Consider the following 25,522-nt stretch of genomic DNA (forward strand, 5'->3'; position numbering starts at 1 on the left):
GTCACTTCCATTTGACTATCATAACTCGAAACCCAATCAACTAAAGAACCAGATTCTTCCAGAAGCTAATCTGCTACTCTCCCACATTCCAGCTGCTCTCTCAGCACTTGCTGACAGCCGTATGATTCGTTTCCCACATTCCGGTTTCGGCCGCTAATCATAGAGTTACGTACTTCAGCTTCCTGTGAAATTGTTGACCTCGTCCTTCAGATCATTTACCTTATTAGTATTTATTTGCTACACTATAAAACAAATATATAAAACATTACACTTCGCCCTTTCCATTTTATATTGAAAGTCCTCCTCAATGCTTTGTAATTCTTTTAGGGCTGAATAAATTAAGCAGACTTGAAAGTCCCGGTCAATAAAGGCGTAGAATTCAGAACAATGTTGTAGGTGCAAGTTCCTGCCATTTGTGAAGGGGATGCCAGTCATGCCACCCAATACATTTTTGGATCTCCTGATCTTGGAGAAATAATATTAGAACCTAGCTAGTATGATGACAATATCTATATGCATTGCACTAAGAATATATATATATATAAAATAATTCCAAAAAAAGGAAAAATGGAAATTTGATTTGGTTAATTTATTTTTGTCATTTTAATTACAACATGGGTACAAGTTTTAATTTATAATTTATAGTCTTGGACCTTTGGCACTATGTTTGGGGTCGTATTATTCTTTACTCATTAATATCATAAGCATAGTCTTCCAACTCAAATTGAGTTCTAAATCTTATTCAAAAAAGAAAATAATCTTGACGGCCTTAGAAATCATCAATTTCAAGAGGGTATCTATAAGTATAATTGGAAAAAAACCCAACACACTGAAACGCTGAATTAATCATGCAATTAGTAAGTTTTGTAACAAAACTCTGCTTAATCATAGAAGCTTTACCTAAGAAATCACGACTCACCTGGAAAGGCAGCGCGTGATCCGACGTCCCCCCTCTCCCGGGCCGCCATCCATGACCGGAAGCTGTCGTCAGCCCTGACCCATTCACCCTAAAGTGCCCAGATCGAGGAAACTTCCACCGATGGTGGACCCCACTTTTCCATCATAGTCTTTGTCTTTCAGCTCTTGATCCTCACGACACCTTCTCGGATAGAGCCGATCTCCCTTTCTCTCTCATTTATAAACTCTCTGAGCTCCGAACTCTCCCTCTCTCTCTCTCTCTCTCTCTCTCTTTCTTCACCGATATCCCACCTCAGGTTAAGCCTCCCCCACTATGAATCACTCCCCTCGGTTTTTATCCCACGCCGTCAAACATGTTGCCGCTACTCTCTTCTTGATCCTACTCCTCTCACCGGAAACTCTAGCTCAGCCTACTCCCGACCAGCAGCGAGATGACCCCTTTCGCTACCAGAAGTTCAGCCCCTCGATGGCGGTCATCATCGTGGTCCTCGTCGCCGCCCTCTTCCTCATGGGATTCTTCTCCATCTACATCCGCCACTGCTCCGAACCCCAGTCCGGCAGCGTCCACGCCGGCGGGGCCATCACTGGCCGCTCCAGACGAGGCGCTGCGCGTGGACTCGACTCCAGCGTCATCGACACGTTCCCGACCTTGGAGTACAAAGTCGTCAAGGGTTTGAAAATAGGTAAGGGAGCGTTGGAGTGCGCCGTGTGCTTGAACGAGTTTGAGGACGATGAGACGCTGCGTTTGATTCCCAAGTGCGATCATGTGTTTCATCCCGAGTGTATTGACGAGTGGTTGGCTTCTCATACTACGTGTCCGGTTTGCCGGGCCAATCTAGAGCCTCAGGCCGGTGACCCGGTCGTCGAACTCGGTGAGTTGAACGCCCATGACGACGTCGAAGCCCAACACGAGGTCGACTGTGACTCGGCACCGGACCACCACAACAGTGACGGACAGCAGGAAGAAGTGGAGCCTGCGGTAGTGAACGTGAACCAGACTTTGAATAGGAACCGCACGCGTGGAAGATCGAACCGGTTCCGCCGGTTGTTTCCCCGGTCTCACTCGACCGGGCACTCTTTGATCCAACCGGGCGAGGACACGGAGCGGTTCACTTTGAGACTACCGGTCGAGGTGAGAAAACAGATCATCAACCGGAAGCTACACCGGTCCACTAGTGTGTTGGTGTTGCCGAGAGAAGGGAGTTCACGGCGCGGCCCCCGAATGGGGGACAGTGGTAGCAACAATAGAGTGAGGAACTATAAGCGGCTCGAGCCATTGGACCGGACATTTAAATCGGAACGGTGGGTTTTTTCGAGGGCACCATCATTTCTAACGAGGATGTTGTCCATTAAGTCACCGAAGGTGACGGCCAACGTGGGCGAGGGACCTTCGGCTCAACCCACCGAGCCGGTTTTTACCAGGAGCAGCTCGGTTCGGCCGGCAATTTAATGTATTTGGTCCTTATTAAATTTATTTTTCTTTATTGCCACGGTATAGATAGATTTGTTAAATGTCTATAAGGTTTTGTATCTCATTATTACACATTATTAATGAAATTTAATCTCTAATACATTCTTCGTACCAATCCTAATTCCTAACACTAATGATATATCCACTGTAACAAAGCTGGGTTATACTTGATAATTTTTTTATTACTCGATAATTTATGAAAGCCTAGCTAGCTATGTTCCTCGACGTCGATTTAGGCATGTAGGCGCGCAGTTTCTTATAAAGAAAAATTAATGCAATGCAGGTATTAATGAAAAAGGTCATCAATAATTCAATAATTCTCATGCTTCTTAACTTAGCTACGGAAATATTAGATAAAAATTAGGAGAAAATGGGGTTGTGATGAAACTATCTGGTGGATTCACTCTCTTTTGACTTTTGTCTTCCACAATATTAAATGTAATCGTCTTGTAATTTCACTAATATATTCGATCTATTTATTATATTATCGGTAATTAACTACCTCTGCAAAATGTATATCTGTAGTACAATTCGATCCTTATACATTTATAATTTATAAATTCATATCTGTGGAATGGCATATAATTCCATATCAAATCTTGCAACTTTTCAAAACTAAATTTGCGCCACTATCCATGATTCCAAATTCTTCAGCGTCAGTGCATTTGAGACTTTGAAACCAAGTGTTTGAATATATATATATATATATATATATATATATATATATATATATTATACTTCAGAAGATGAGAAATTACCGATCACCTTCCATTTTAGCACATATTCCTGTCTTCCACTTCAAGGAAAAGCTTAGATCATTATTGGCTTGCTTCTTTGACCAAAAAATGCCATCACAATTGCACTTGAGCTTAGAATATTGACCTTTTTCAAGTCCTTCACAAACAGCCATTGATCGAGTCAATAATTCTTAGCTCATCACTTCCGACTGCTCCTCATTGTTTGGCTATACTTTAGCTAGCCACAAGTTTTGCCCCAATAACTTGTCACATTTAAGTTGTGAATAATGCTCAGAAAGTGTTGCCGAGAAAGAAAGAAAGTGTATAACTAATCCACAACCACCTAACAAACTACACTTACATTATATGCTTGTAAACATGGGTAAGGTTATATAGATCGACAAAGAGTGACAATGACAGATATAGACACTTGGACAATGTCTACTCACTACACTCTTTTAATTAATTGATTAGCTTCAATAATACAATTATCTAATGATAACATCCTAATTTAATGGAAAAATTATATGCACAAGTTGGAGCAATTTTTTTTTTTTTAAAAAGACAAAAGAAAAAAGAAAGACGATTCATTCAAAATGAAGCAAAATTGCACACAACCACTTCTACGGGAACATTGAAAGTAGCTTATACCTAAAGACCTACTCAAACCAGTGATAGCACAAATGCAAAGTAAAAGGTACAAATTCTAAAACCGATTATAGTAAAAAGAACTCATGACTCATAGCATCTTACGATGTCTCTGCTAAATAAAAACCGAAACAATAGGGCCAAGAAACCCATAAAAAGACCATAGAGGCTTAAACACCATCTAGTTTAACAAACTTGAGATGGCCATCATAGCACAAAAAACCAAACTTGTTGAGCCACATCTAGCCACCATCATAAATCTAAACTCTACCCTTTAGCTCCATCCAACCGCCGCGAATTCAACGACTGCCGTCCGCCGACCAAACCATCATCATGTAACCCTACTTCCAAACGTTTTCGGATTCGAACTAACGCTAACCCGATTCGAATCCGACACGTTGGGCCGTAGCACCTTAGTGATAAAATTCACAATGTAATGGGCCTCATACAGTCTCTACAATCCAAACTCACTCGAAAGGCAATGAAGGCCTAAACCAATTTACACTACCAAATCCCCATACTTAAATTTACACACCTCTAACGAGCCCAAAAGAACAGAACCAGGAACCAGAACCAGACATGGAAGACGAAGACAGAGTGCAAAATACAGAGTCATCCCAAAAGAACAAGACGGTGATAAAGATACCATCTTTTCAAGAAGTTATAGAGAGTTCGCAGTCAAAATCAACCCCACCTTCTCTGTTTGCTCCCTCCAAAACCTTTTCTCAAGCTTTTGCCTTTGTCAAATCCTCTGAGTTTTACTCCCCCCCAAAACCCCAGAAACCTCTAACTCAAGGTACCCTTTTCCCAATTTCAATCCTTTCTTTATTTCTGTAATTTGATTTTGATTGAGGAAATGTGGGCTATTGTTTGTTTTGGTGGGAAGTGTCTTATGGGGAAGTATTGGGGGATTCTTTAAGAACTCACCCAGAAAGAATAGCTTCAGCTAATTGAACTGTTTGGCATTTTGGAAGGTTTGTGTTTCTCTTTTTGTGGGTACCTGAAAGTTTGATGCTTTGTTGTGGTTGTTTATTGTTTTAGGGAAACTGGGCCATCTGGTGTTCCACCATCATCTGCTCCTACCAATGCTGTTGCATCTTCGTCATCTTCGCAGCGTCGCAATGCGATTCTTGTGAGCAACAGACAGGTACAGTTTTTGTGTTCAGGGTGCATTGTGATGGAAAAATCAAAATTTGATGGAAGTTGTGTTTATCTAAAAGTTTTGAGCAATGCATTTGAATTGAATCAGATGATGATAGTAGTTTTCCTTTTGACAATTTCTCTGAGCTGTAACTTTGCATATTTTGGCAGCATGGTTTTAACTGAATGGCTTTTAGGATAGTCGTTCATGTTAATCTCAGTAATATTGAAAATCAGGACAATCATTGGCCATGCTGTTAGAATGTGTCACTAAAAGGAATTTATCCCTCCATGGTGATGGTGTGGTTGACATTGGTGGGTCTTTTCATGACTGTAATGTTTGCCATGTTGAATCAGTTCCATTATATCCTTTTTTGCAGGAGGACTCCTTAAGAATCCCCTTGTTGCCTGTTTACACTTTGATTTCAGTATGCATCGTATTGTGAGAGAAAGCAGTAGTAACAACCCATATAAAGATAAGACCTAAAGCAAACAACCGAGTATAGTATAGCGAGGATTAGGTGCAATGGTGCATAAACTCTTCAGTGCTGAATTTTTAAAATTGTGTCTGGAATTGTTTATTCTACCTCAACATGAGGAGGGATTGAATAGTTCTAAATAATCATTGCCAAAGGGAAATAATATTTTGTGCTCACAAAGGGGGAAGTTCTCTTTAGATTAGACGTCCATGAGCTGGAAGATTTCAAACTTATGCAGCTTGTAGCACAATATCTTGCAGTTATGATATTTGAACTAAGTGGAATTCAAATTTCTCCATGCAGAAGGGAAACCCCTTGCTGAAACATATCAGAAATGTGAGGTGGGAATTTGCAGATATTATTTGTGACTACTTACTCGGACAAAGCTCATGTGCACTCTATCTAAGGTTTGCAAGTTGTACCTTTTTATACTACTCTATACATGTGAGCCTATAGTTAGAATACTCTGTAGTAAATCCAATACAATTGTGACTGTCAATACCACACTACCTTGTGATGCTGTTGATGAAAAATATAGAGTGGGACAATTTCTGCAAACTGATGGAATAGCTTTGCCATGTGATTTTTTTTTCTTTGAACATGAAAAGGAAATGTGAAATTTTGTTGTGCTTCATATTTTTCTTCTGAACTAATAATTGTGCTACTTACTGTGGAGTTGTCTGCTTGCCAATTTGCCATCTTCAAATTTAGTTGTTCTCCCATGGTTTCTGGATAAAGGTGGTTGAATTTTAGCTACAATGGCATCTATTTATCTCACGATGGAATCAGTGTGTACCTTGGAAATGATCAACAGATACACAGGCAGGATATATTTGTTTCTTTAATTTTATGTTTGATGTGTTTTTGCACTCTGGAATTGATGACACACACCTTGTGCTAGTTATAATTGATTGTCAATTATACTGTATTTGATGTATGTAAATTAACTCCTTTGTCCTAAGTGAGTACTAAGTTGACCGATTGTTGCAGTCTTCGTTATCACCTGCTGCATCCAGATTATCTATATTACCGTATAAGAGAATTGCAAAAGAATTACAAGCTTCGGGTTGTACTTTGCCATGTTGATGTGGTAAGCCATCCCCCAATTAGCTGTTTTTTCATACCTTTGAGAAGCAACTATATTTCAATTTTTCTCCTGGTTTATGTTTTCACGCAATCCATTTGAACATGTATCCATCAGTTCATTTTTGCTGTTTGTAACAGTGGATTTTCTCTCCGTTTTCATTGGTTTCAGGAGGATGTAGTTAAGCCGTTACTTGAAGTTACTAAAACTGCCATGCTTCATGAGTGCACCCTATTATGTGCTTGGAGGTACATACATTTTATCTTAAACTGCAAATCATATTTGTTTTTTCCCTTTATAAACAAACATGATTAACGGAGATCGGATATTGTTACAAGTTGTTTGTAAAGGTGTCTAACATTTGGTCCTTTTTTTTTTCTTTTTCTTTTTTTTCCTATTGGTTTCTTTGACTTGCTGTTGTTTATTGTGTTTTATCAGCTTGGAGGAATGTGGACGCTACTTGGAGACGATAAAAGTCTATGAAAACAAGCCTGCTGACATTATTCAAGGTCAAATGGATACAGACTATTTATCACGGGTATCATTCATTATACTTGAGGTCAACTAATGAATTGTTTTCTTCATGAGGACCAAATTATTATATGCTTCACATGCTAAATAACTAGAGTGCATTGTATGATTTACATCAATATGAGTTCATTGAACTGAAACTTGTCTTCTTATATTGAAGCTAAATCATGCATTAACGACTGTTCGACATGTTAACAAGACTGATGTTGTCACCCTTGGAACTACTTTTGGGGTATGCTTGCAGTTTTCCCCTGGGAATTTTAATTAGCTGTGAACTTCTCTTTTTGTAAATGTTGATATGGATTTCAATGGCCATATTATTGCAGTCTCTTGCTCATGTTATGGATGTTTCGATGGAAGATCTAGCTCGTTGCCCTGGCATTGGAGAGCGCAAGGTATTCTCCCAGTGTTCAAAGTAACACCAATGCATTCTTGCTTTTCTTTCTGTTTGCATGCATATTAAACGCGTGATTCTATCAATAAACAATGTTTATTGCCTTGTAGATGTGTTATGGCATATATCCTTGTTAAGGCATTACAAATTTTTCTCACCATGCCATGATCTTCAGGTAAAACGTTTGTATGACACATTTCATGAACCATTTAAGCGTGTGGTTGCCAGCCGCCCTGCTGTATCAGAATCTTCTCCCCCGAACAATGCTGAACCTTGTTCAGTTACCGAAGATAAAGAAATAAAGGATACTGAAGAAGAAAACAAACGCAGGAAGAAAGAACCAGAACCGACTGTTAAGTCTGCCCTGTCTGCTGCTTTTGCCAAATATGCTGACAGAGTTAAAAAAAAGAAGTCACCAGAGTTGAAGAATGGAGATACTAGTGTTTCCATGGAAGCTGAAGCTGAAAAGGGAAAGTCATAATAAAATTGGTTCAGAACTTCAAATTGATATATGGGAAGGACATAGATAGCTTCTAGTTTATCGGAAGTTTATTTCTAGTTAAGTTTCTGTAGCTCCGTTCTTAGGTGGTTTTGGAAATGTAAATGTATATGGATCACAGTTCTGTTCATATCAGTCTTGAGAACTCTACTTTTGCCACTTCTGCAATTGAGAACTTAATTGAGGTGAATGATCTAGCTTGTGATGAGCCTACATGAGGAAGTTGAATGGTTGCTTCAGCATTTTTTTTTCTTCGACAATTTGACGCAGCTGTTTGTGCATATGTTGACAAGTGGGAACAAGAAAGTTTAAGTGATTTCTAGTTCTGCACTTTTTGTTAAGAAAATTAATACATAAAGCGTATAGGTTTTGGTCAAGACAATCGATGAATTGGTTTTGTTGATGGGGTTTGTCTACGGTACATTAATGTATCAATACATCAAGTAGACTAGTTTGGTAAGGTAGACTAGCTCAACATAGGGGTAGATTAATTTGAAATCAAGTCAAGCTAGTCTATTTATATATGCATGGAGTCCGTACGTTTAACTTGGTATAAAATCTAGTCTACTTGATGTATTGGTACATTAATATACTGTAAAATTTTCCTTCTTGATGTTCAAATGAACTCTCACCGTATTTTACTTGTTGATGAACATGTGCTATAGCAAATGAACTCTCAACGTCTTCTACTTGTTAATGTTAGTCAACTCTTTCGTCGGTAAAGGCATGCTTTCTTTGAGTTTAATCACTTCCATCCCACAGGTTTGTAATATTTCTAGTCATGATCAATGAATTTCCGTTACTATCAAGAACAATAGTTAAAGGCTAGCTCATAGCACCTTCATTGATAAATAACATACAATAGAAAAATGGTGGTTGAAAATGTACAGGAGAGAAATCACCAGCTAATTAGAAGCCTAAGTCCCCAAACTGCCTTCTAAGATCACATCATCCATGCTCGCTTTCAAGCGTGCATGTTGTTCTTGTGCATTGGCAGCAGTTAGTGTGGTTCAGCACTATGATCTTGGAGTGAACCACATGAAAAGCCTTGTCTATATGAGTTCAACTGTATTGAAGCTCAATTTATTAAATGGACGATCGTTTCCGCTTGAATGTTTCACTTGGGGTCTGTGAGTTCCCGTGAGAATATTGATATGTGAAAATCTGTGAAAACGCAAATGGTGATCTCATGCCCCAATAGTTTACTTCGAGTCGCAGTTTCACAGACCCCTAAGCCTAATACCTTGGACTTACTACTTGAATTTGAAATCTAGAGGAGCCAGAGGAACCAACATAAGAGTTTTTAACCAGTGGAATTAGAGAGGGTACGACATCAGTCATTAGAGGCCGATATTCAGCTTCTGGCTGCACACACATTGCTGCAATAGCTGCTATCTGTAGAGTACAGTATCGAGTTAATAAACACGAAAATTTGCATAAATTATTTTCTCCAATTAATTAGTAGCCACAAGCCCAAGATTATTACCTGAATGAGATCCCTCTTCGAGTATTGCCCTTTAAGAGCTGGATCAACCATTTGCACTACTTTTTCTCTGTTAGTTAGCCTTGGAAGAGCCTGAAAAATCATACAGCAAAAAAGATTTATACCTCTTAGTTTACAGTTTCTTACAACCAGACAAGCAAAGAAATAATCATTACCACCAGTTTTTTGTGTCATTATATTTACGAGAAATTTACAAGGTTAATCTGTTTTTTGTGGCAATATTCTACAGTTTGAGGATCAAATAGTTTTGGTTCACTAACCCATGAGACAAGGACGTGCTCTCCAGAAGGCCGCTTGGTATCTACTGGCACTCGCCCTGTTAACAGCTCTAAAAGAACCACGCCGTAGCTATAAACATCTGATTTTGTAGTAAGCTTTCCAGTTGAGGCATACCTACATCACCAAAACTCAGTGAAAAATATAATGTAACAGTTAATGAAACTACTGTGCACACATAATGCAATTCTTGTACTTGACCCCATCTTTAAAATCAAGGGCTTTCATGTTAACTTTTTACTTTTTTAGGTTGAATAATGCTCTGCATATGCAGTGTCTATGGACCATTGCAAAAGGCTTTAGTTAAAGAAGGAATGTCTTCAGAAACCACTATTTAGAAATAGTGGTTTGGTACGAATTTTCTTCTTAAACTTCTTCTTGCTTTATCCATGCAAATACCACCTGAAGATGATACAAAATGACAGCTAGCATAATAGTGATCTTAGTATATACGCCCATGTGCATGCTTCTATTGCAGTAGATATGTGTTTGTATGTTTCCAGCTTGATGATAAGTGAGAGAGAGGTCCGTTACAGATGATTTAGCACTCACTCTGGAGCTAGATATCCTGTGGTCCCAAGCACTCGTGTCGAAACCTGACCGTTAATCTTGTCGGAAGCCATCTTGGCCAATCCGAAATCAGACACCTTGGCACGGAAGTTTTGATCTAGAAGAATATTGCTGCACTTGAAGTCACGGTGTATAACAGATGGGATGTTTTGCTCATGGAGGAACTCAAGGGCCTTGGCACAGTCGAGGGCTATCCTCAATCGGGTACCCCAATCCAACGGCTGCTGATGGTTTCTAGAATGAAGATGGTGTTGAAGAGTACCATTGGCCATGCATTCGAATACAAGGAGCCTATGATGCTGGTCAGCACAATAACCAAGTAGCTCCACCAAGTACGGAGACTGCAATCGGCTTAGTAGATCAACCTACAATAGGCGGAAAAAGAAATATAAAAAATAAAGAAAAAGGCTTTGAGTATCTTCCATTTTCTTTCACCCTCATGTGCAGAACTGAATGAAGTTGACTACAAACGATGTTGTATCCTCAAATTCAGGGTCTTAACTTTGTTAAACAAGACATACACAGAGTTTAAGAAATATTGAACTCCTTTGTCAAAGTTTGAAGGCAGCATAGCATAATTTGCGTGTGGGAGCACTTTAGGTCAACCCTCAAGTTTGTTTTGTGAAGTGTGGTGAGATAACATACTAGAGCATTTTTTTGAAAGATGTAAGGGAGAAAGAGAGTTAACACATTATTATTAAAGGCCTAAATATCCTCTAATCATGCTCCAATAATCTTTTGGAAAATGCAAATGCTTACATATAATAAGGACAAACAGATAGTTGATTTTGAAGCCAATAAGTTCAGAAAAGAAAGCAACACAGAAAACAAATTAAGTTAAATTAAAGAAAGAGGGATAGATAGATAGCAAATGAGAAAGACAAAAAGCGAATAAATGAAGTCACTGACCTCAAGCCTGAAAGCACGCTCCCCTTGCCTTCCCTCCCTGTGCAGCATCTTAATGGCCGCCATGGTTCCATCACGGAGGACTCCCCTATACACCACTCCAAACCCTCCATGGCCTATCACATTCGCCTCGCTAAACTTATCAGTGGCCTCCTCGAGTTCCTTGTATGACAACACTTGGACTCCTCTGTATCTAGTTGGTGTTGTGATTGCCACTGATGTCCTCACTGACCTTCCCAAGTTCCCTCCTTGAAGGCACCCGCCCTTCACATCTGCAACATTTGTTTCAAGAATTAATGCAAACAACGTCATGTGCATTATGAAAGCTCATGAAAATGAAATCTGCAAAACATGGGTTGTGGTTGTTACCTGGGCTGGAGTTGAAGTTCATGGAGTTTTGAGCAATGAACCTGCAGCTTGTATTGTTCAAGCTGCCCTTCTCATCATCAATGTCGCCACCACTAGTTTTGGCTGACTTGAGCCGTCTGAGAAATAATATGATGAGGGTTATAGCAAGAACGACCATGACAAAGACGATGGAAATGATGATAATGATAGCCAAATTGGAAGGAAAACTTCCATGGTGGTGGTGGCTATAGGAATGTGAAAGGTGGTGTTTATGATCAGTATGGTTTTCCGCAACAGTAGTGTCAACTTCCATGAGCACAAAGAGCAATGCAAACTGGAAGAAAATGGCAGCGAGCGACACAGAAAGAAAGAGTTGTGTGTTGTATATGGTAACGGGGGAGTTGGGTTTCCCTTCTAGGTAGGATGGTCATGTATCTTCACATGATTCCTCCTCTTCTTCTCTCTCCCCTCGTGAATACCAAGTGGTATTTCGCACTCCATTCGTCTCTTCTTTTGTATTTTCTATGGAATTGTCTCTGTCCTCCTATCAGAAAGTCTTGGAAGCTTTTGCACCACTTCACACTCATATATTCTCATCAGATAATTATTTGCCAATAATAAGCCAATCTCCAGCTTCTAGATATTTGTATTATCTATATCATTATGGGAATGCATAGACATTTGGACAACGACTTTTTCACCAATTGGGTATAAATTTATAATTGCCACCAACATATTAAACAAGCAAAATAGCAGCTTGAACCCAGAAAACAAGGAGAATATGAAGCAAGACAGTACTGCACTACTGCACACCAGTAAAGTTCCACAGGTACGTCTAATAATTTTATTTGATTTTTCACTGTTTCATAGAGCTGGTGCAGTCGGTAAAACTCAAAAAGTATACTGATCCTAAAACTACACAGATCTCACTTCCTTCCCCCAGTCGCAAGTCCCAACATATCCCCCATCAAACATCATACAAAGAGTTGATACCAGATAAAAATGCAATACCCTGTGATAGATATTCGTTTTGTTTGCCCTTAACAACTGAGAGACATTGAAATACAAACTGAGTAACTGACCACTGTCCACGGTAATGACGGTAGATGCAGTACCGCATCACTGTCTCCATAGCTGGGAACTTGTCGCTTTATCTCAGCCGGTCTTTTGAATTCAAGTCCTTCCTGGGTGCGACAGAGTGACATCAAGCAATTTTCCGTGACCGTGTATCATGTGACTTTACTTTTGTTTCTAAACTTAGCTGTTAGGTAACCTGTAGTTGCAGTTTAAGTAGGGTCAAGCTCAAACTGATAACATGATGCATCAAAACTCATCGATGAATCTCTTCGAGTATGCAAATGAAATTGTTGAGAGCATAGCCAACACATTAATCTTCATTTGCTTCATCCATCTATGACTGATCCATCCATCTTCTTCAGGACCACATCATGAGGTTACAAGCTTTCGAATCAATATACCACTAAACAGCCACTCATCTATGACTTTAAATTTTGGACTAGTATCCAGGTCTGCAGTTGCCATCTACAACCAGACCAAATGTTGGCATGAATAAAGCTCGGTTGAGAAACCTGCCAAAACTATAGATAGAGGATGATAAGTGCAAAACCTTGATGACCAATCTATAGTCCGTTAGACATTCATGCCCACCAAGAGAGAATTTTCATGCTTCACTAAAACATCCATCTTGATTATGCAAAATTAATATCTTATGGATATATTCGGTTCAAGTAACAAAATCATACACTTCTATCAATCCTCTGAAAAACCAAGAAACCTATTGATAAGCTTGGCGACTGGTGTGGCATCACCTGGATGGTATGGAATGAGGGACTCCACTTTCATATCTGCTATAATGTGTTGAAGTGTGTTTGGGCGAGCATAGTACAGATGCTTCCTGTCTGCTAGTTCTTCTGCCAACTCACTTTGATGGTTGTCCATCAAATCTTCATTAACCACAACAATTAAAGGCTTCCCAAGCCGCAATGTCTCAAATATGCTCCCTGACCCTGCACCACAGTAAAATTACAGGCATAAAATATCAAGCATCAAAGTGTAAAAAGGGCTCAGAATCAACTTAATTTCTCTTCCTAATATAGTTTTGAGTGATCTACAACGTGAAAGTAGTGAGCATATAAAAAGTGTCCTCATAAAAGCATTTATGCATCATGTGACTTCCGATGAATGACAATGTTAGACACATATCTGAAGAAGTGATTCTCCAATCTGAGGTTGTATGAGCCAATATCTTAACAGTCTAAATCCATGGTAGCAAGAGCCAGAGGAATAAAACACACTACTACAACTATACCTGCATGGCTAATGACGAGAGATGCTGCTCTCAGATAGTCTGCAATGCTTGATGAAAAAGTGAAGTAATCTACCGCAATGGAGTCATCACCTCCGTCAGACTGCATTTAAAAAATTGTTCAGGGCGTTGATAAAGAAAATGAAAAGAAGCATAGATAAATTTAAAATTATATTACTGGAAGACAAGTGTGTTAAGATAAGAGAATACAAGTGATTATATGTAACTGTCTCAAGCAAATACCCTAATTTCAATCTAGTAGACAATGACGAGGTCTACAATCAATCAAAGATGAAGAATACAAGCTCCCTAGTCTTCGAGATCAATTTGTTTTCTTTGTGAAGAAATTTTAAATTCATTATGCATGCAAAATATTTATTTCATGTCTAATCAATATCAGCTCCTCCCCGATGATATTACTTTAAAGTACATTTTGAGCAGCATACGCTAATCACATAATTCCTGCAAACAAAAACCGCTGGGACCGAAATTTCAAAAGTACCTTTGAGGGAATATAGGAGCCACGGCCCATTTGAATGAGAATCTCGGTGTACCCTCTTCTTGACAGCTCTTCTTTAACCTCTCGTGTGTCCACCGCTTTCACTAGAGCATCAAAACGAGTAGTTCCAACAGTCACAAAAACCGTCTTCTTAGACTTCATTGTAACCTCAGTATCTCCCATCTACAATACGTCTGGGTCTCACAAACTAATCATGCAGCAATCACAAGCAACAAGAAACACTTTTAGAATCAACACACTGGCAAGTGTAAGATAACCAAAATACCAAATGCATTGGAAAACAAAGAATGGGGCAAAATGTGAAAACTAGATCAAAGGTCCAAATTATGTACGGCAGAGTTACAAGTAAACTGCTTTCTAATAATAAGAAACAAAGGTATCTATCAATGAAACTTCCAGAGTTTGTTTAAATCAGACAAGCACAAAATCTCAGCTTATTAACTTAAAGCCATCACCTTTAAGGCTTTAACCGAGATCATCACACTCCATACTCACACAAACTCAATGGGAAGTGAAATTCAGTGAAAACCCATTAAACCCATTTGGCTCCTCAATCACAAATTGACATTCAAAAGTTAAACTGATCATAAATCCCCAAATGAAATTTGGGGTCTTGGATTTTGACATCTTTGAAATCAATGATATCAAAGATCAGAGGATGGAAACTGCAGTGTTTCAGTCTTTTTAAAGCTCAAACATAACTGAAGTGTGTTAAACTGATGCGGAAAAACTCACCTGGTTAGAATTTAGAAAGCTTTGGACCTGAAACGCAATCTTAATCGTCCTCTGTTTTCTTTTAGACTTTAGAGGCAGAAGAATAACTAGAGGAAAAGGTTGTTGAAAACGGTTACAGGAATGGGGCTCCATTTTTAAGTTGGGTTTTGGGCTTCTCATACTTTTCAATGGGCTGCTCTTTTTTGCTTTGGTGGCCTTTATTTTATGGGCCTGTAACACTCTTGTTACCGTGTATGACAATCTATTTGTTCATTGTAAACACCTATACTGCGATATTGCCGAGCATTTTTTCATTGAAGAACCTTGTTCTCCTTCGTGTGGTATTCAAGGTCTTGCAGCCAGTTGTTTTGATGCGATTCGGGCGTGTCCAAAAACATATTTTCCAAGGCTAATTACCTAACTACTCTTTGATGAAAAATCTTCAACGAGTTGGAGCTCTCTAAACCTTGTTCGATCGGCAAAAACTAACTTGAAAAAACAGTTAAAAGTCCAAAAAATGAGCGCCTTTATGTCCATTCATTACTATTGTTGACAAGAGATGGTTACTTTTCTTAAACAAATTAAATAAAATGACCGGAGCATCTGCCATCCACCTAGGTGAGGGTCACCTGGAGACGTGGCAGAACGACATAGGACAAAACAAAAAGGAGAGCTCGGTGATCTCAGACCCGAAGCACGACCCGAGTCACCCGACCGAGGAAACCCAGCCAGGACGCCGACCTCCGCCCACCGATCGACTACGCAAGACCCCCAGTCTCTCCGACTGGTCTGTTTGAGCCCAAAAGTAATTTTGCCAAAATCCTTTAGTGGGTCTGAGCCAGTGGGCCGATATCTGCGGCCCAAAAATGGGACTATACGGATTTGGGTTGTGATGTTGCTCATCCCGTGTTTCATAAGAAGATATCGTCCTTAATTGAGCACTTGTGGGGGCGTAAAGATATATTTGCAATTAATACGAGAGTATCCTACTGCTTGCATCCAGCGATTGTATCTAGGATTTTCACAGAGGCAATTAATCCTTGCCTATATTCTAGCGACGATAGAAGAGGACAGTTATCACCCATAATAATATCAATACTATCAAGAGTTTTGATTTGAATCAAGGCCAATAACTGTGGCCCAAGATATAGTATTCCATTCCTATTAGGGAAGTGAATCTACAATAAGCCTATATATAGAGGCTAAACACGATACGAGAGGGACCCCTTTTGACCTTTAATCTCTCTGAGTAATCAATCCCAGCGATTGCAAAGCCTCTCCGGAGCAAACCCTCAACCTTGTTGAAACCTGGTGACCGCCCGCCAGTCCTAGTCTCCTCGCGAGCCGACTGTCACCCTCACCAGATCAACCCGGCGACCGTACTTCCAGTCCCAGTCTCCCCAGGAACCGACTGCGAGCACAACCGCCATTGTTACTTCCAGCGAAGCTAGAGTCACGCTTTAACAAACCCGTGTTCCTCTCCAACTTCCCAGTGATTGCTCTGCTCGGCTTTCAAGTTGAGTATCGATTTGGTGAACGCAAAGAGACCACATCCAAAGCCCTTACCCGCGTAAGGCAAAGAAGTCCTTCTCCGGAAGGCAAGAAAAGAACCCTGTGACGAGGTTGGTGCTCTCCTCGTCCACAGCGCTTGAAGAAGAAGTCAGGTCACGGGACCACCCCAACGACTGCACCCCGCGGTGCTGGCACGCCTGCGCAACCACTCGCCCAAAAGAGACTGTTTGCACACCAGCTGGTTTTGGAGCCAAACATTTTGGCACGCCCAGTGGGACCACAAACTAGGGTTTCTTACTAAATGCAACCATTGGGAAGCCCAGCGATAACGCTTACCAAAAAGGTTACGCTAGCTGCCCAAAGCATAAGACCTCCAGCTACAGATCGCATTCTCGTGCGGACTGTCGTGGTCTATCTGAGGAACAAGTGACGCAACGATTCTCTCTGCAAACTCAATCACCCAATATGTCAACTTCACAAGGTGAGAATCGCTCGACCGCGACTGAGGGTCAGAGCGTCAGTACTAATCAGGCCAGCGAGCCTGTTGATTCCGCCACTGTCAACACTGTAGTGGGCGGTGATCAGGAAGAGGCTTTCGTTTCGAAGCCAATCCCGAAAGGAGCAACCTTTGACGAGACAATTGCGATCCTTATGGAGAACGTCGAGAATCATCGCAAGAAGATGGACGCAGATCTCGCACGGGAAACCGCGAAGTCAGAAAGGCTCCTCCCCGAGTTCGAGCAGCGTATGACTCTCTATGCAGAAAATACCAGGCAGCAGGTCACACAGACATAGAGCGCCTTGAAGGCGCAAGCTATAACCATCGCTGCCGCACAAAATGAGCGTCATACGACCATCCTGAATGCCATAGCGGATCATTCCAAGCAAACCGCATCAAACATAGGAGATCTCCGCAAGGATGGGGCCAATTTGGCAACTGAAGTGGCTATGCAGAGAGCCGAATTGAACCATGTGAAAGAGGTGATGCACTCGGCCTTAGGCGATCCTAATACTATCCTTGGTTCTCTTGCCCAGCCGTCCAGTTCGGGCAAGTATGTGCCCCCAAATCAGCGCGAAAAGGCCAACCAAAACATTGGTTCTTCGTCAGCTACTGCGGCTGCTACTCCATCAAAGAACAAGGAGCAGGCCTTGGTCATTCCTGGCAGTAAGGAGAAGACTGCCTCATCAAGTGGACAGACCGCCAAGAAACACCAAGTCGCGAAGGGTGCAGGGATTGCGTCAGAGCCTGTGACTTTTGTCCAGTACGACAGCGACGGAGCAGAAGTGGTGTATCAAGAGTTGCCGGGAAGCTATTATGCACTCGAACAAACTGGTATCCCGATCAAGATAACCGCTCTGTCGAAGGAAGAAGTTACCCCCGCAGTGACTCTCCAGCAGCAAGCTACTACCCGCATTGTGCAGGTTGGAGAAAGATCAACGATGGTAAATCAAACAACCCCTGGACAAACTGTTCACCGAGCTGCGGTGATACCTCATCCACCCCCGGGCCCAGAATATGTGAGGCGTGAGAAGGTTGAGGAGATGATCAGATTGGCAAACCCTAGGGCCCAGCCAGATGGAGTGTATGAGGGACCTTTCCCGCCAAACATCATGCTCGCACCTTTCCCTCGAGGTTATAAGAACATTATTTTTTCTACTTTTTCAGGGGAAGACACAGAAGATGCGGCCACTCACCTGGCCAGATTTAGGGTGCAATGCGGCCAATATCAGAATGACGACGTCCTCAAGTGCAGGATCTTTGGCACTTCCGTATCTGGCGCTGCTTTCAGATGGTTCTCCAAACTTAGGCCAGGGACAGTGGCAGACTGGCCGGCGATGGAACTACTTTTCCGGGAAACATTTGGGAATATTGAGCCTGAGGTAGATCTGGCCTCTCTTACTCAGATGGCCCAACAGCCTACAGAATCAGCAGTCTCTTATCTTCAGCGCTTTCAAATCCAGAAGGCCAAACTGAATGTCATTCTGCCCGAGAAGGAGTTGGTCAAGTTGGCGGTTAAGGGCCTTGAGCCCCGGCAAAGAAAGAAGCAGCATGGATGCATGATACAGTCGATGGGAGAACTCATCACGGAGGTAGGCAGTTTTGAACATCTCCTTCGAGAGACGGATACAAGAAAGAATGCGTCCAAAGGGACGTATGTGCCCGGTAAACACCGTACGATAGCGGCCCTGAACTACTAGCCAACCACGTACGACCCTTATTATAATCGCAGTACTGGAGAAGGGTGCCAGGACGATGAAGAAGACGAAGACATTGACATAGCAGCTTATGAACTGACCGGGAAGAAAAACCCGGCTTTGAAACAGCTGAAGATCTCCAAGGAGCCTGTTAAGCTCAAGTCGATGGCCTTCACCAAACCAGAGTTCGCGGCATATACCTACGATGCCAACAAAGCTCACGAGATCCTCGACGAAATGATTGCTGCAAAGATGGTGAAGACTGATTTCGGGCCTTTTCCACGACCGGAGCAGTTGAAAGGAAAGAAATACTGCAAGTTCCATAACTTGTGGAACCACAACACTGCGGACTGTGTGAAGCTCAAGGATCAAATACAGGTTTGGCTTAATAACGGCAGCTTGCAGGTAGAAGCTCCAGTCACCGCTGCAGCACTGGTTGATGTGGACCCTTTCCCTGACACCGGGGTCAATATGGTCAATGTAGATTGGGACAAAAAGCTGCAGAGGAAACCAACGCTGGATCTGGCCACGAGCAAACAAGGTCTAAGGTCCACCACAGATGAGGTGTCAGTTAAGGATAGAACGGAGACGACCAAACAGGCCTCATCCGTGATTCTGTGTTCGCGATGTAAAGAGGAGTGTGGTATCCAAATACCGCACGAGGAAGTCGAACAGACGTTTCATTTCGGTTCCCTGCCACCAGTCAAGTGGACCTCCCCGTCGAGGAACTATCAGCCTGCCAGCCCGAGAGAACGGGAGAAAGTGACATCACCACCATCCCCCAGAGACTCTAATTTGTTCATGAAGTTGAAAGCAACCGCCAGCGAACCGAAACAGGAAAAGACCAGAAGCGGTTGCAAAGATGTTCTGACCAAGCCCTACATACCACCTGCATCAGCTAATCCTATCAAAGAAGGCAGATGGTATACAAGGGAGAAGGGGAAGGCAGTGGAGATTAGTCCGTCCCGTAAGAGAAAGCTGCAGCGCAGGTTCGGCGAAGCCAAGCGTGCTCTAGAGGCTTTAGATCAGGGCCTGATAAAACCTTCCCAATTGGTCAAGTCGCCCGAACAATACCAGGAAGAGATGGAGGCGCTGGCCGCCAAACCGTTGAGACCTCCCCGTGGTCTTAACAGACAGACAGATTCACTAATAGGGGCTTCAAAACCCAGTGTTTTTTGCAGAATTACTAAAGAGCGCTCGCCGTCGCCTGCCCAAAGGAACAGCTCGCCGACTCAACGACCGCATGTCAGGCGCAGGCTCTCTAATGAAGCACCGGACGTAAAGGCTTCAGTCTTCGACCGGCTGGGGGGCAAGGACAGAGTGGTTAGCACCTTGCAATGGCGACCCAAGAAGGTCCAAAGTGTAGTCATTTCCGCCCCAAAGGAGCGTACGGGACCCGAAAATCCGGCTCCTTCGGTAGGTGAGCAAGAACTCGAGTCACAGGGGCTTGAACACTGCCAGGTAAAGGGCCTTACAGAAGAGTCGTTAGTAGATCGCTTGGCTCGACAGTTCCAGACTGATACCCCGTTGGAAGAACCCAAGCTGGAGCTGGCTGTCGACATAGGGGGCACTGAGTCAGATGAGGTTTCTTGCAACATGGTTTACGTGCTCCCCGCAAAATATGCCTTGCCGGTCGCTGCTCAGGAATGCGTGGAGATCGAAGAAAAGGGTACACAACCATTGCAGGTCACTCCAGCAGCTACAACACTTGTAGAGGACGGGGCCTTACCTGAACCAACAGAGGTCCCAGACAAGGGGGCACTCATGCACTTCTCTAAGCCAACGCCAGCCATGGTCCAGCACATGCGACCGCTATACATTACAGCATATATCAGCGGTATCAAGGTCAGCAAAATCATGATTGACACTGGGGCGGCCGTTAATGTGGTCACTACTCGGACCATGCACTTGCTTGGAATCAAGCGGGAGAAAATCCAATCCACCTCTCTTGCGCTCAAAAATTTCGCAGGAACTGTAACCAAAACCCTAGGGTTATTGTTCTTGCGCATTAAAGTCGGACCAGCAGAGGGAGTGTATGCTTTCTTTGTGACAGATAGTTATGCGGCCTACAGCGCCATTTTGGGCAGGGATTGGATCCATCGGAGTTATTGTATACCGTCAACACTTCACCAAGAGTTGGTTATGTGGAATAGTGAGACAGACACGGTAGAGGTGGTTCCAGCAGATCCCCGTCAGTTTCCGGTCTCCGCGAATTATGTAGATGCCAGATACTATTTGGAACCTATTACTCCATTGCAAGTTAGTGGCATCGATGATAAGGGCCGCCCCACAGGAGTGACGGCCTCTGAACTAGCACAGTGGGGTCTCACGCTCGCAAAAGAAGGCTTGGAGCGGCCCGGCCACGCTGTGCCCAAACCTTTAACCGATTAATGGATTACGACCTCACTGAAGAGGGAATGGAAGCCTTCCACTCGATACACGAACGGTTGTCATCATACATGGTGGAAAAAGAGGCTTACGATCGCATTGCAACCTTGGAGGTCGTCAATGAAGAATTTGCTGATCCGGAGGATGAAGAGGACGTCCATATTCAGCTCGCTCCGGCGGCGCTGGACGATACACCTCCCAAGGTTAAAGATCCTACTGAGAAGGTCAACTTGGGTACTGTAAGTGAGCCTATGGAGGTCTCTATCAGTGCTTACCTAGAGCCTAGCGAGAAACAGAGGCTCATCGACCTATTGCTAGAGTTCAAGGATTGCTTCGCGGAGAAGTATGAGGACATGCCCGACCTGTCACCAGATTTGGTCTGTCATCAGTTACCAACTCTTGCCGACAAGAGGCCCATCAAGCAGGAACCTCGACGAATGAACGCGGAGACCCAGATTCTAGTAAAGGAAGAAGTAGAGAAAATGCATAAGTCAGGCATTATAAGGGTTGCCAAGTATAATCAGTGGCTATCTAATATAGTGCCTGTCCGGAAGAAAAATGGCAAGATAAGAGTCTGCGTTGATTATAGAGACTTGAACCTTGCTACACCTAAAGACGTTTACCCCATGCCAGTCGCGGATATGCTGGTGGATGCGGTAGCAGGCCATGAGCTTTTGTCCTTCATGGATGGCACTGCGGGATACCACCAGATTCCGGTCGCTGAAGAAGACAGACACAAGACTGCTTTCCGCTGCCCCGGCTTCGCGGGGGTTTTCGAATACATGGTCATGCCGTTTGGCCTGAAGAACGCCGGTGCGACGTATCAGCGAGCTATGAATCTGATCTTCCACGACATACTTGGGAAAGTTTTAGAGATATACATTGACGACGTGGTCGTCAAGTCTCAACAGAAAGGGGATCACATCGCGGATCTCAGAAAAGTATTTGAACGCATGCGCCGACATAAACTCAAGATGAACCCGGCCAAGTGTGTGTTTGGGGTTCAAGCAGGGGACTTTCTGGGGTTTATAGTCCACCAGCGAGGCATTGAGGTCCCCGAGGACAAGGCAAGCGCAGTCATTAACGCATCTCCCCCATGGACGAAGAAGGAATTACAGCGTCTTTTGGGTTTGGTATCCCTGAAGTGCTGGTGTCGGACCGGGGGGCAGCGTTCATGGGAGGCCCCGTTGAGGAGCTGGTGAATGATTTCGGTATTCAATTCATACATAGTACCCCGTACTATCCTCAATCTAATGGTCAGGCGGAGGCGAGCAATAAGACCATCATCACCTTACTGAAGAAGATGTTGGTGGAGAATCCTCGACAGTGGCATGATACTTTGTACGAAACACTTTGGGCTTATCGTACTTCTAAACGTAACCCCACCGCCACGATGCCATACGCGCTTATGTTTGGACATGACGCTGTCTTACCATTGGAGATTAATGTTCATTCCCTACGAGTCCAAGAACAGCATCATTTGATTGGCGAGGATTATGTTCAAGCAATGTGGCAGGAGCACGAAGATTTAAGCGAGCAGCGCTTGGCCGCTTTGGACAATTTGGTGATGGAAAAACAGCGTATCACCCGCGCCTATGATCTGAGGACGCGGGGTCACAGTCTCAAAGAGGGTGACCTTGTTTGGAAGGCCATTTTACCCTTAGGTGAGAAGGTAACCGGTCGTGGAAAATGGACGCCGCGATGGGAGGGGCCTTTTGTTATCCACCGCATACTGGAGCGCGGTGCTTTTCACCTCAAAGACGTCGACAGTGATATCCATCGCAACCCCATTAACGGTCGTTTTCTGAAGAAATACTATCCAAGTGTCTGGGAGTTCGATGATCCTCCAGACCCTGTTCTTGCTCCGGCTGGGGGGCAACCTTAATCTTCATCGGCTCGCAGCGTTATGCTTATTCGGCCTTTTCTCTGTGGTCGTGTGTTTTGTATCTGCTCCCCGCTAAACATTGGGGGGCACCTCAGTATCTACTAGGCCTATACAAGAGGCTTTATTTTTGTGGACTATTTTTGTATTTTTGTACGAGCCTATACAAGAGGTTACAAGAGGTTGCCCAGTTTTATTTCATGCATTGTCTTGACAAAACGTGTTAAGAGTAAATACAAAGGCCTATACAAGAGGCCTTATTTTTGACTATTTTTTGCTCTGTTTTTTACAGATTTTTGAGTAAACCAAGCATTTTATTCATAAAGTGGCTTTGCGGCCAGAAGCATACAACAGAATAGAGCAATACAGTTTCATATGCGATTACAAGAGCTGGTTACAGACATAAAAGTTTAAAGTGGTCGTCGTGGCCGCGTGGAGAAGGATCTGGGCGCTACAACCTCAGAGCATTCTTCCCCCTACGACAGATCCTCCTCCCATCTAAGTCGCCGCTGCTCGAAGAAGAGGGGAAAAAGAAAGCCTTCATGCCCCTTCCTGGGGCCTCTCCTCCAAACTGGAATTGGGCTCCGGAGCAGGCGCGACTCACAACCACATCTACCTCCTGGGGTAAATCAGAAAGTGCGGGCCCAGTCCCCAGAGGTAGACCGCGGAGGTAGAAAGGTAAGCCTCAAAGTGGCCTTCCTCCCTTCCTCCGCTTGCTCCGCGCGGGCAGTCTGAAAAGTTGGAGTCCTCAGAATGTGTTTCTGCCGCTTTAGGAGCGCGGCATGTTCTTCGGTTTAACTGAGACTGGCGAGTTCATCCAGGTTCTCAGTAACCAAAGACATGCTGCTGGACCTGAGATTAGGCCATGAGGCCTAACCAGGTCTTGAGATTAAGCCATGAAGCCTAAGAATCTGTGGCTAAGGGTGAGATTACGGTGGGAAGATTTTAGAAACTGGAGAAAAAGCAACAGGGCGTGCAAGTTTATCCTTGGAAGAAACATGGGGGTTTGGATATCGCTCTTCTTTGGATGCCGGTATTTATAGAGTAAATCTCACACCGTGCGATAAGCAGTTGAGGCGCTTTCAACGCCATCAATGAGAGAATCAATGCGGATAAATGCGATGATCTCGGAAATGGAAGATGTTGAAAACGCGTGGGAAGCAGGACGGTCTCCAAGGAAGCAACCGCCCAAAAATGGGATTATCTTTTCAACGGTTTTGCTTTTCATTAATTGGCAAGCCTTAAATGATATTTGGGCCGAGCAAAAGCGGGCTGAATATTGTATGTATTAAGAATATCCTTATACAAATTAAAATGGGCCTAAAACAAGAGGCCTAAAGCTTTCGACCTGCATGGGTCAAGCGAAGCAAATGCTCATCTAGACGAAAGCTAGCATCAGCAGCAGCGCGCTCTGCCTGTCGAACTGTATCGTGCGCTTGAGCCAGGTTCTGAGACATCGCTTCTAGCGCCGTTAAGGGCTGTTCTATCTGGGGCTCCTCTTGCGCCAGTTGGGCCGTGACCGTAACTAATTGGGCCTTGGCTTCGACTAGTTGGGCTTGGAGGTCCTGAATGTGGGTCCGAAGGTAGTTCTGTGAGATCCTCAGATCCCTAACACGAAGCGCTCGATCACCTAGGGAGTCGCGGGATGCCTCTGTTTGTTGTGCAAGGCCGCGATAGTGAGCCTGGACCTGCCTGACCTGTGCAGCCGCGGTCGTCCTTTCATTAATCCGCGTAGGAAGGTTTTGCAAGAGCTCATATGTTTCAACAAATTCATCTTCAGTAATGGTATGTTCTCGGCGAAGTACCATCAGATATTCTTGAGCTCTGGCAGCGGCTCCCGGCAGCAAAATGTCAGGACCCAGGAGTCGCTGCAGATTGTCCCTCGCTTCATCTGCGACCCCTGGAGGAGCCACTTCTAGTACACGAACAAGTCTTTCCAGCCTATTAGGAGGCTCGGGAGGAGGAACTTCAGGGATGATTTCAGCATCAGCAGCGGCAGCAGGGCCTACTGGAGGCTCGACGATCGGGGCCGCGACTTGTGCTGGTACTGCATTTATATCAGCACCTACTGCTGGAACCTGGGGGGCAGGTTCTTGACCCGCCATGCCTTCATCAGCGGGCTCAACAGGGTCAGCGACAACGACCTCCTCAGCGGGGTCAGCGACGGCGACCTCCTCAGCAGGGACGTCACTTTGCAGTGAGGAAAGACGGTCCCGAATATACATCTAAGTTTTAGACAAATAAAACTTTGATTAAAGAAAAAAATGAGGAGATTGCATCAATTCAAACGTCTACTGCCCCCAATATACATCTATTGCCTCTCAATAGACATTCAAAACATTTTTTTTTCTCCCTCTTTTTCTGTACCATTACTTAAAAAAAAAAAAATTGATCGGGCACCCAGAAAATTATCTGGGTACCCACCTATCTCTCTCACCTTCAACTGTAGCAACCGTCTGCAGGTTTGCTACCAAAGTGA

The 25,522-nt window shown here is 43.4% G+C and overlaps 4 protein-coding genes across 4 annotated transcripts; 2 read left to right on the top strand and 2 right to left on the bottom strand.

Annotated features, from left to right (window-relative positions):
- The first annotated feature begins 1,023 nt into the window (after window positions 1-1,023).
- Window positions 1,024-2,504, top strand: LOC112193632 (E3 ubiquitin-protein ligase ATL31). Its single transcript, XM_024333841.2, has one exon. It carries the CDS (start codon window positions 1,232-1,234, stop codon window positions 2,366-2,368), a length of 1,137 nt encoding a protein of 378 aa, XP_024189609.1. The 5' UTR covers window positions 1,024-1,231; the 3' UTR covers window positions 2,369-2,504.
- A 1,520-nt stretch (window positions 2,505-4,024) lies between these two features.
- On the top strand, window positions 4,025-8,114 carry LOC112191253 (DNA excision repair protein ERCC-1). The gene is made up of 9 exons (XM_024330584.2): window positions 4,025-4,574; window positions 4,813-4,921; window positions 5,697-5,800; window positions 6,384-6,483; window positions 6,649-6,725; window positions 6,916-7,015; window positions 7,169-7,240; window positions 7,335-7,403; window positions 7,578-8,114. The coding sequence occupies exons 1-9, from the start codon at window positions 4,354-4,356 to the stop codon at window positions 7,881-7,883; spliced, it is 1,158 nt and encodes a 385-aa protein (XP_024186352.1). The 5' UTR covers window positions 4,025-4,353; the 3' UTR covers window positions 7,884-8,114.
- Window positions 8,115-8,677: 563 nt separating this feature from the next.
- On the bottom strand, window positions 8,678-12,349 carry LOC112194841 (probable serine/threonine-protein kinase PBL7). The gene is made up of 6 exons (XM_024335080.2): window positions 11,527-12,349; window positions 11,161-11,429; window positions 10,234-10,616; window positions 9,666-9,798; window positions 9,388-9,477; window positions 8,678-9,296 (listed from the first exon to the last, which is right to left on the bottom strand). Exons 1-6 carry the CDS (start codon window positions 11,816-11,818, stop codon window positions 9,138-9,140), a joined length of 1,326 nt encoding a protein of 441 aa, XP_024190848.1. The 5' UTR covers window positions 11,819-12,349; the 3' UTR covers window positions 8,678-9,137.
- Window positions 12,350-13,133: 784 nt separating this feature from the next.
- Window positions 13,134-15,212, bottom strand: LOC112194842 (UDP-N-acetylglucosamine transferase subunit ALG13 homolog). Its single transcript, XM_024335081.2, has 4 exons — window positions 15,087-15,212; window positions 14,334-14,538; window positions 13,835-13,934; window positions 13,134-13,532 (listed from the first exon to the last, which is right to left on the bottom strand). Exons 2-4 carry the CDS (start codon window positions 14,511-14,513, stop codon window positions 13,276-13,278), a joined length of 537 nt encoding a protein of 178 aa, XP_024190849.1. The 5' UTR covers window positions 14,514-14,538; window positions 15,087-15,212; the 3' UTR covers window positions 13,134-13,275.
- Window positions 15,213-25,522: the final 10,310 nt, after the last annotated feature.

The sequence above is a fragment of the Rosa chinensis genome, chromosome 3 (assembly GCF_002994745.2).
Source record: "Rosa chinensis cultivar Old Blush chromosome 3, RchiOBHm-V2, whole genome shotgun sequence".
In the NCBI taxonomy this organism is placed as follows: Eukaryota; Viridiplantae; Streptophyta; class Magnoliopsida; order Rosales; family Rosaceae; genus Rosa; species Rosa chinensis.